The sequence below is a fragment of the Limulus polyphemus genome, unplaced genomic scaffold (assembly GCF_000517525.1).
Source record: "Limulus polyphemus unplaced genomic scaffold, Limulus_polyphemus-2.1.2 Scaffold414, whole genome shotgun sequence".
NCBI lineage: Eukaryota > Metazoa > Arthropoda > Merostomata > Xiphosura > Limulidae > Limulus > Limulus polyphemus.
Window position 1 is genome coordinate 47,459 of NW_013666024.1, and position 11,141 is coordinate 58,599.

Sequence of the window (11,141 nt, forward strand, 5' to 3'; positions counted from 1 at the left end):
GGGGAAACATTCTAACTAGGCATGCTTATGCAGCAGGTTCTCGGTCAGAAAGCATAACGGTCGTACATACAAACAAGCAGAATAATAGTATAGATACTTTCCTATATTGTAGATTGAGAGTTGTTGAAGTGTAGGAATTGATGTTTATTTGCAATAGGATTATAGAGAACAAAGGCACTTGTATTCTGTAACCATTGCATTTAGAAAAATTAATTCATGCCAGTGTAGCTGATACAAAAAGAAAAGAAAATATTTCATTGTTTTATCAAACTATGAATGTGTTGTTCCCATGTAATCAGTGAACCATACTTATAAGAAAAGTATACAGGTAAGATATATAAGCTTAAGTAAATCTGTGCTCACAGCACATATGCTTCCATAATTGAAAGCAATTGTCTGTTTATGGTTACTGGTCACCAAAAGTATCAATCATGTGTACATATATCTATAGGATGTTTGGTTTATTGGCAATTTTTAAATTTTCCCAAGATCATATTTTAGTGCACCTAAGAGCATATTGCTGTGAGTTATCTATAAGCAGATCTGGCCTTAGTCACTGTGGGGTCTTATCCAAGAACATAGTGCAGGGACCCTCACAGTATTGTTTGGTAATAACACATTGTGACAGATATTGTATAATAGAATAGTATAGAATGTTTATTATTAAATGAGTCAACTGAATGGTTTTTGTGTTCTTCAGCTTCAAGTTTAAGAATAACTCATAAATATATCTTTGCAAGTCCCCCATAGCAACGAGCCCTAGACAGGTACCTTGCTTATTTTCAGGCCAGTTCTGGCTACAGGTATTTTTAGAAAAATCTAGAATCACTTTACAAACCAATGATACAGTTACTTGGACACCTGTACAAGGTAGGTCATCCCAATCACTGTCTGTTGATTCTGGCTTACCACAATGTGAGGATACCTATTCTGAAAATGAATCTAATGGTTGTAGGTTTAAATGGGTGCCATGTCAGACTTTACAAGGCCCCTCTGTATGCAAGATGTCCAACGAAAGGTGAATTTCACTTTTAGCAAGTCAAAACCAACTTGCTTGCTAAGAATAAATCTCGTGGACCAATGGCAGTGAAGCAATATATATATATATAATACAGATAAATTGTGTTTGTACTTTTCAGCAACATAAAAGGCATATAATCTTTTAGAGCAAATCTGAAACCATATCAAACCCCATTTTCATACTGTAACATGAAGCATAAAGCAGTGGTAAAGTATGGGATGATAGGAATGAGTGTTGGTGGACATACCAAACTCTTACATGTGCATTTCATGGAATGGTATGATGGTAACTACCACCATCCTAATCTAGTCTACATATTTCTTGAAGAAAAAGGGATTTATTGAATAGAGTGGCCTACCTTATCCCTCGACTTTAATCCCATTGTCCCAATCAAGTGCATCCAGACGTTTAATTTGTCTTTGAAAGAGCTGTTTTTGGAAGAGTGGTCAGGGGGTACTTTATGAGCATGTTAATTTTAAGCATGAAACACCTACGCCAGACTGATCTTGAAGTGAAATGTTCATGTACTAGGAACTGCTAACTGACCAATTATTTGTTTTTCTGATCAATTTACAAATCATCAGGTGCCTTATTTGCATACCACGAAACTTGGAAAGTTTATTGAAATCATTTTACAATGGTAGTTTTGGCTTTTCATTGCTAAAATTTTATAAATTTCAATTATTTTCTAATATTTTGTGCAGTGCATTTTCATGCTGTATGTACTTAGGATAAAGCAGCATAAAAGCTCATACATGGGCTTATCTCATAAAATATTTGCTTAAATTTGTGTTTGTTTTACTTAAAGGTTATACTAGAATTTGAAATGTTTTTGTATTATGCTCAGAGAGATAATAGAGTTATCAAAGAGGGTAAATTTGGAATGGACATAGTAAATATTTTTTATGTCATTGTTTGTTAAGGCTAAGTTTTATTGTTATCTAAAGGGTGATCTTATATTGTTGTGTTTTACTCTTTATTCTTGAAACAACCAACAAAGAATAAAGCTTTAAGTTATGGATTGGTTGTTAAAATGAAGATTACTTATTTCATTAAACAGTGAAATATCTGACAATTAACGGGAACATAAATATTAATAAAAATGTATGAACTTGCCATTTTAATACAAATTTAATATTTTAAAATCTTACCATGAAGGAAAAAAATAATATATATATATATGTTTAAAAATTTGACATAAAAATCAGACATTGCTATAAGCTTAGGTTTTTAAACATTTGGTTATTATTTTTATTTTATAAATGGCTTAATTTTTAACTCCTTTTAGCTGTTTTCTGGTGAATACAGCAGACAGAGTCATTAGAGTGTATGAAAGTGGAGAAGTTTTAGCTTGTGGTAGAGATGGAGAGCCAGAACCAATACAAAGGCTTCAAGACTTGGTCAACAAGTATGTTTAAATAAAAGCTTTTATTTCTTTATTTTTTTAGAACTAGTATATTACAAACAATATGGTATATCAATTTTAAACACGTAGTATCATTATAAACAAAACTAAAAATCCTACAAAAACTGAAAAAAAATGGAATACGTTAAATAAACACGTCTTTCTTAGCTGACGTATTAGGGAATTCTACTATGAAGAATACATACTGGAATTTCATATATGTTTTTTTTATTATAGTCTTTTTGACAGAATAGCTTATAACTCATTATGATATTTCTTACCACTTTCAATTTGGAATAACTTATGAGCTCATATATTTTTGTTAAAAGAAAAGTGTACTAAACTCATTAAAAATTAACATATGAAAGTTTTTACTAAAAATAATTTTTACCAGAACCCAACTCAGAAAGAAAACAATGAAATACAAATTATTTATTTATAAAGTGTTGGGGTGTTTAGTTAGTCGACTGAAATTTCTAATAAAGATCTTACCTTACATTGTGCCAAGAAAATGTATATGCTTTTTTTTTTCCCTCTTAATATAGTAGCACAGTGTACCTGAAAAGAAGCTATAAATATGTTAATTGCATTAAGAACAGATTTCTCCCCATTATATACAGAAAATGTATTTCACATTATAATATGTTTCGTGGTGCTAAAGCATGTTTTTAAAATTCTTTGTTTAACCACTCAGGACAATGTGGAAAAAATGCTGTTTCTCTGGAGATGGTGAATTCATCTGTGCTGGTTCAGCAAGGCAACATGCTTTATATATTTGGGAGAAGAGTGTAGGAAACCTGGTGAAAATTCTTCATGGAACAAAAGGAGAATTATTACTAGATGTTGTGGTGAGACTGTTACGATATAAGTATTAAGTTTTGATTGTTTTTGTATCTTGAGATGCTTATATATGCAAATACATACATGACTGGAATAAAAATGTTAAATAGTCGACACTCAAGCTTTAATAAAAAATTGCTGATGTGTTATTTTGGTGTTCATTTAAAATTTTTCAGTCATGAGAGAGCTATAACTGTGACATTGAACCTGTTTGGTTAAGAGTAACTTGTAAGGTGCTGGGTGCTGCTGACTGGCTGCACTCCTGGTCACCCATTTTTTCAACTTAACATGGTTAGGTCTAGGACACTCAGCTTCTTTCGTTTATCTTGTGTGTTGTATAAGATGCCATTTAGCATCAGTAAATACCTTCAACTATTGCTTTACGATTCCTCAAAATTGATGCGAATTAATTTCGCTTTTGTAACATTAATTTACTTGCCCCACAAATGTTCAAATGGCTTAGCATCAGAAATGCTGGCCATTTCATTATCGTGGTGAAATTCATAGCCAGGACTAATTATGTGTTGTCTGTTGGTTACGGACCAGGGTAATGTGGTACTGCTCTTTTCTTTTTTTATGATATCAGTTTTTACTCTCTCTCTCTCACCACTGGAGCAAGCAAATATCTCCACACTATTATAGACTCCCCATCATGTTTCATTGTTTTGTTTAAACCTCTGTTGGTCACGTCTAGTATGAAAACATTCCTAGTTTCCAAAAAGTTTAGTCTTTAGTGAATAGCAAGTTATCCATTGTCTATTTTTGTTACCCTTTGCAAAAATTCACTCATGAAATGTTTTACCTTTTGGCTGCAATTTTTCCAAATATACTATATTTTTAATAAAATGGTAGTACTTTTTTTTCATTAGATTTGGAATTTTGACACATATCCATACTTCAAGTACAATTGTAGATAATTTTAAGACTTAAATTTTCTACTAAATGTGAATGCAGTTTTTATTCATCATCAATTTTTCTCTATCAGATTTTTAATACACTTTAAAAATGACGTTTTTGATATGGCTAATAAAATTTGATAATAAGAGTTTTGATTCTTAATGAAGATCCATACTTTTATTATATTACATTCCTATTGCATTGGACTACATGATAATCTGTTTATCTTCAAAGAAAGGAAAACACCTTTGAAATTATTAAATATTCTAATTTAATTAAAAATACATATGTTATGGTAAGTATAGTGTACACAATGTTTGTTTTAAACTTTAAGTTAGAAACAAATCAGTCAGTTTAGAGTGTGGAAATTCAAGCAGGTATAGTATATAGCATTATATTTTAGTTTGGTTGTGAAAAATTTAAATTCTGATCATATTTGTCTTACACTATTATAAGATTTAAAGCAGTGATTTTCAATTGACGAATAGTCAGATGCACAGTTATGGGCTGCCACTGTCCTGGACAGTTGTGAGTGCCCTAAATTAATGAGTGATCAGCTGCATATGTAAGCCTTTATTACTGTGCCAAATAACTAACTTGGCCTTGACGTGCAAAAGGTTGAGAAACTCTGGTTTAAAGAATGTTGTTTTCTGACCAAATTTAAACATCTTAAATAATCTTTGAAGAACTAAACATTTGATTACTAGTTTATATAATAATTAATATTTCTTTGTTAATTTGTACTGTGTTGTAATAGTTGTTGTCTCCAGTCAATTTCAACAACTATAATCATTTAGGAGTTCTATGAAGATGTTTGTACAATTTTTAAAAATACCTTTGATAAACATGTGTAGTAATTTGTATGTTATTAATAAACTTTCATAACAACAGAATGTATTATAGGAAAAGGTCTTAATTAATGAATTAAGTTTAATAATTTGATTATTAAAGCAAATTTGTCAGTTGTTATTTTTTGTAGTTCATTAAGAATGATTGTAATAATAATTCATGATTGTGTGGCAGCTAAGCATTGGTAGAATTATCGATGTACTGCTGTCTATGATGATGAAGAATGATTATTAAGTTACAACCTGCATTGAAATATTTGTACATGTATATATATATCTTTATGTATGTTTAGTGGCATCCAGTTCGTCCAATCATTGCTTCAATATCCAGTGGTGTGGTCTCTATCTGGGCACAGCCTCAAGTTGTAAGATTCATATATTTTTGCAATAAATAATGGCTTGATGTTTTAGTTAGGTATTTTATTGTGTTTGTGTTATATTTGCATTTTAATATATATATAGTGTTGAATTTAGAAAGATGATATTGAATTAAAATGTTTTAATATCAGGAAAGGTAGCTTTATTAATGATTATAATCTAATTAAAAACACCTTAGGTGTGAAAGAAATAGTGCAGCCAAAACAGGATTGAGCATGTGACTTAGAGGAATGAAATCAAAAATTGGTGGCCAAACTGGTAGCTAATTTATAGCATTGATAAGAATTTTACAGCAAGTATTCATTCATTAGATAGCCAGGCCACATTTTTTGGTCAAGTTAGGACATGATGGTGCATAAAACAAAAATGTGGCCTATCTAACTAATGAATGAATATAAATGCTATAAGTGTAGCTAACGGTTTGGCCACCAATTTTAATTTAATTTCTTTAAGTCGTACACCCAATCCTTTTTTAGCTGCACCTTTTTTTTCATACCTAAGGTGTTTTTCATTAGACTATGACTATTAAGAAAGCCACCATTCCTGATATTAAAACATTTAAATTCAATATCCTCTTTTTAAATTCATGTAAGAAAATGATACTCGATAGTAACTAACATTAGGTTTAGGAACACACCTATACTTTACAGAACAAACCAGATTCTTTAAAATATATATGGTGGTAGTTTTTACTATCTAAAACTGTTAATAACTTTCTTTATAGTAATGCCATGGAATTTAGATTAACAGTTTCTGGTCATCATCTGCATGCACTCGGTTCAGCTGTTTCAAACATCATTATTTACATTAACTGCCTAAGCTAATATCATGTGATGCTAAATGCTCTTTAATTAGGAGAATTTTATAAAATTTAGCAAATTTGTGCTTAAAAGCTGGCAATGAATGATGAATAAAACCATCCACTCATATAATTCTTTTGAAAACCTGAGCTAGAAACTGCTAATCTAGTTAGCTTGGCCTAACCAATATTCTATGTATCTTCATGTGCTTTCACCCTATAGTTTTGTTGTTCTAAGTCAGGCGTCTTTAATCCGAATGACAAAAAAAAACAATAATAAAAACTGTCCACTTTTACTCTTTGGTGAAGCTTCAGTAAAAATTTTAGACTGATAGCTCATGTGACTTTTTGCATAGGCATGTGCAAAAATTTTCGTCAAAATTGAGTGGTTTTTGTTGAATAACTTTGCATGTGTGGCTTATATTTAGACCAAATTTGACATCTAATTATAAGTTGTAAAGATATGTCAGTGTACCAAATTTTGAAAAAATCCATAAAAGTTAAGTATGTTTTTCTATCAAATAAAGTTTCTGTACTTTTGGGGCGAAGAATAAAGCTAGAAAGAACTTCAGTCAAAATTGGAGATTTTATATTTTATGTATGTCTTAATGTATTGCCTTGAAATTTGGTATGTGAAGTAAGGGTCTAGTAGAGAACATCCACTGAAAATATGTGATAGTTTGGATTACCACAGTCCGAGCTACAGAAAGTGGAAAATTTCTAAACTATCACTTCTGTTAATAACACACAGTGTGTGTCCTGCAGGTTGTTTTGGCTGCACAACACACTACCGAGTATATAGATTTTTTGATATACTTTAATGGAATTAATCATGGAAACTAAAAGTAATACACATACAGGACCTACAAACAATGAACAGTTGCAAACGAGATGGTACAAAACATTATTACAAAAATACAAAGGAAAGGTGAGGAAGTTATACAATGCATTAGTACGCTTATGGTTATTGTCTTTCTGAAACATCAATTCCGACCAAATGAGTTATGCACATGAAGGAATAACAAGGGAAATCAAAAGTTGCCTGTACTTGTCAGCAGACAGGGTGCCATCGGTTACCTGTAGATTATTGACACTGTTGGCTGAGGTGTAGCCCCAAACTTATACTTATCCACTGTCACATTTAACTGTAGATGTTATACGTTGAATGTGATACTATTATAACAATTTCCTCTCCACCATTGAACAAATTATTGTTGATATTCATCTGTAGAGAATTAGCATCTTCAGCTTTGCTCATTCCACTGTTTGTAGTCTGTTGCTTATTCAAACCTTTTGGTTTGGATATGTCTTCTTATTAGTAGTGTTTGAGCAACAGCACATCCACGACCTTACTGTTCTTGAGGTAACACAACATTCATAACTGTTAGCAAGGTCATTGGCAAGATGTGTATACTTGACTGTTATTTATCTTCTTCAGCCAAGATTTTGTAATGTGGTCACTTGCTATATGGTTATTCAGTCCTGGATTTCCACTATTACTACTGGACATAGTGAACTGCCTCTATGTTTATAGGATTTAGACTGATTTAATAACTTCTAACTTGTTGGATGACAACCAATCACAGTGTAAACTATCAACACTTCACTGTACTCTGGTACAGTTCATGATAAAGGGGTGGCATTTGCATTTTATACCTGTTTTCCTCACTATTTCCATGGCTATTTTCAGAACTTTGCTTTTGTTTAATATTTGGAAGTTAAGGTCAGTGTTAACATGTGGATCGGTGAGTAAAAATTCTAACATGTAGGTTATAAGTTATTAAATCATTTATTTTTTGAATTAAAAAGGTTAGAATGTAGGACGCGGATTAATCAGGAACATTTGTTAACAAGACTGGTCTAGACTACAAGAGTAACGAAACACTTACTTTTTATTTGAAGACTAATATAATTGAATTTTGGTATTTTAAATTGTATGTGATTTAACTGTAATGTTAAATAATGTTTTGGGCTGACCAAGAGTTATAGACTGGTGATCCAATCAGATGTTTTCATTACATCACAGAAATTATATAAAAGGATAGCTAACTATAAAAAAATGAAGAATAAGTTATTTGTTAATAATTTATTTAATGTTGCGTTAAAAGGAAAATTGGAGTGCTTTTGCTCCAGACTTCAAAGAACTTGATGAAAATGTAGAGTATGAAGAACGTGAAAGTGAATTTGATCAGGAAGATGAAGATCGTAGCCCACAGCTTCATCCAGAAACTCAGGAAGATGATGAGGAGGTTGATGTTGTCACAGTGGAACCAATAGCTGCTTTTTGCAGCAGGTAAGGTTTTAAAATAATCTACATATATAACAGCCAAATGTCTTTCTGTCTGTCATGCTCTGTATCTCTGTATGTGTAACTTATGATGAACTGGTGGTTGATAAGCACTGGCCTATATGACTACCTTAGTATTATTAACTTATTAACTTCTTTATAACTTTTATAAAGTAATTATTAACTAGCTTTTATCTTACCTTTCAGCTTTTAATCTGATGCTGTTTTCAGTAAAGATAAGAGAAGGACTGGTTTCTGCATAGGTTGTGGTCAGGTTCGATCCTGGGTCCTCTTGATATAACACTAGTACTTTATTCAATTATAGAAAAAAAAATTATGTATCAAAATGCTTTTTTTCAAGAATACATTACGGGATTATTATTAATTTTTGCAATTCCTAAACTTTCATACTGATATTAACATTGATTCGCCATTCTCCGTGATTTTACTGTATCATGCCAAATAAATTATTTTGAATATCTCCCCTATGATTTTTTCTTATAGAAATGACAACTGTCAAAAAGTGCTTACTTCTGTAGTGGTTTTTCCTTACTCTCAGTAAAATGATGAGAAATAGTGGCATCCAGTGGAAAAAATCCCTGTGGCTACTTTGTGAACCTGAGCATTCTAATGTGCTGGATATACTTATTGCTTCTAAAAAAACAATGAGTTTTATTCAGTATCCTTTGCTTAAGAACAAATGCAGCTCAATTTTCTTTATTGAAATAACACATGGAAAGACAAAAGATGGTTGTAAACAGCACTAGATAATCATATTGCACATATGCTCTGATCTAAGGGATGTGGTTAATTGCACATTTTATATTTATTCATCACTATTTTGAGGAAATCATTTCAATAGACATCTATGAGTAAATAAATAAAGCTAGAAGAAAAGCATGTATCGCTTTGTTAAAATTGTGGTCATATATTTTTGTATTTTCAATCAAGTGCTGAAATTCAACTGGCTAACAAACAAATTCTAAATTAAAGATCAAAGATAGAATTGAGTCTCATTTGGCTCAGATGTAATGAACATGAGGTAAATTTATGATTAATCAAATTGATTGTCTTATGAGAATAGCTGTACAGAGGATTTAACAACTGCAGGTGTTCAGTACTGCTTGTGCAGTTGATAGATGTTTTGTTTTTTAAGCCAGAAAAAAAAACTGCTGTGACTATCCACAGGGTGCATACACATCCTTGAACTTGAGAATGGAATTTCAAGGGCATGAAAGTGCTTGAAAAGGGGCCTTTTTTTTTACCAAAGTACTTGAAAATATTATAATAGCAGAATATATTGATATATATATATAACTTTAATGCATGTTGCAGAGTTGAGCACAATAAATATTCTTTCTTTTCTTTTTAGTCTACATTCATATGTTGAACAAATAAATAGAAGCTTTATAAAATTTCAGTGGAATCTGATTGATTTTGGTATAGATTTTAGCTACCAAAAAGTGCTTGAAAAGCATTCTGAGAGTGGTTAGAAAGTGCTTGAAATTGATCTGAGCAATTCAGTATGAACCATGTGTTCAAGAAACATTGCTGTTGCAATATTGAAAGAAGTTAAGGTAATGATGTAAATGCAAAAAAATTTAGTAATCTCTGATCTGTCAAAAATATGTCTTTAAGCCTGATTTCAGAAATATGTATCGAAAAACTTGGGTACCCGTCCTTTGTCCGGGTTATGAACTTAAAAAACATTTGTGGTGGATGCTATGATAAATAACACAAAAATCCTAACTTTCACACAATTTATTTATAACATAACACATTATTACCTTACCAAAAGTTTTGTATGAACTTTAATAACTCAAAACATCGTATACACTCTTATGGTCACGGTAACTTTGAAGGAAGAGGTAGCGGCCAAAGTAGTGGTAGTAGGAGTGCTTTCTGTTACCTGCTTTCAACACCCAGCTCTTATGGTTTTTCCACAGTGTGTCACATGATTAATTAATAGATGGTAATTGGCTGCAGAAGTATCTAACAGGCCGAAGTTGAAAGGTCACAGGTCAAAATAGGAAGTTAGTATAACTCAAGAAACAGCTCTTATTGGCTGTTGGAGTAGAAACTTCAGCTGCATTTATGTGTTATTGCAATAATGGTAGCCATTTTGTTTCATTGCATTCCTCTAAAGAGAGTGATAAAGCACTCTATGATATATATACATACATATATATATATACACACATATATATATATATATAAATAAAACATTTATGAGCCCTTCCCACACACTGTGTGTATGTTGTGTTATAGAAAATTTAATAGTTTTTTGTTTTTTCTGGTGTAAGAGTGTGGTGCCATCTATGAATGTAGTTAACTCATATTAAAGATAATAAATGCTCAATATCTGCAACAATGGGGGTTGGAGGGGTTTGTGAACCTCCCAGTAACATGCCCCTTGTTCCAAACTCTCATCCTACAAAGTTTGGTTGAGATTGGCCCCATGACTTCGGAGATGCTAGATAATGGACAAACAGACACAGATATTTTTTATGCTTTATATATATATATATATATATATATATATATAATAATAGCGACAACAAGAATAAAGTAATTGTCTATTTAATTTTTTAAGTTTTACGTAAGTTATTTACTTACTTCCTACTATTATTTCTATACTCCTATTAGTTAGGTATAGTAACTTACCT

General features: G+C 31.4%; 1 protein-coding gene across 1 annotated transcript in view; it reads left to right on the top strand.

Moving 5' to 3' along the window:
• The window catches only part of LOC106458079 (retinoblastoma-binding protein 5 homolog), a 35,474-nt gene that overhangs the window by 17,459 nt on the left and 6,874 nt on the right, over nt 1–11,141 (top strand). The window contains exons 8-11 of the mRNA XM_013917534.2: nt 2,310–2,429; nt 3,121–3,274; nt 5,305–5,376; nt 8,297–8,481. Of these exons, the coding sequence (XP_013772988.2) occupies nt 2,310–2,429; nt 3,121–3,274; nt 5,305–5,376; nt 8,297–8,481 (531 nt within the window). The remainder of the gene's footprint in view (nt 1–2,309; nt 2,430–3,120; nt 3,275–5,304; nt 5,377–8,296; nt 8,482–11,141) is intronic.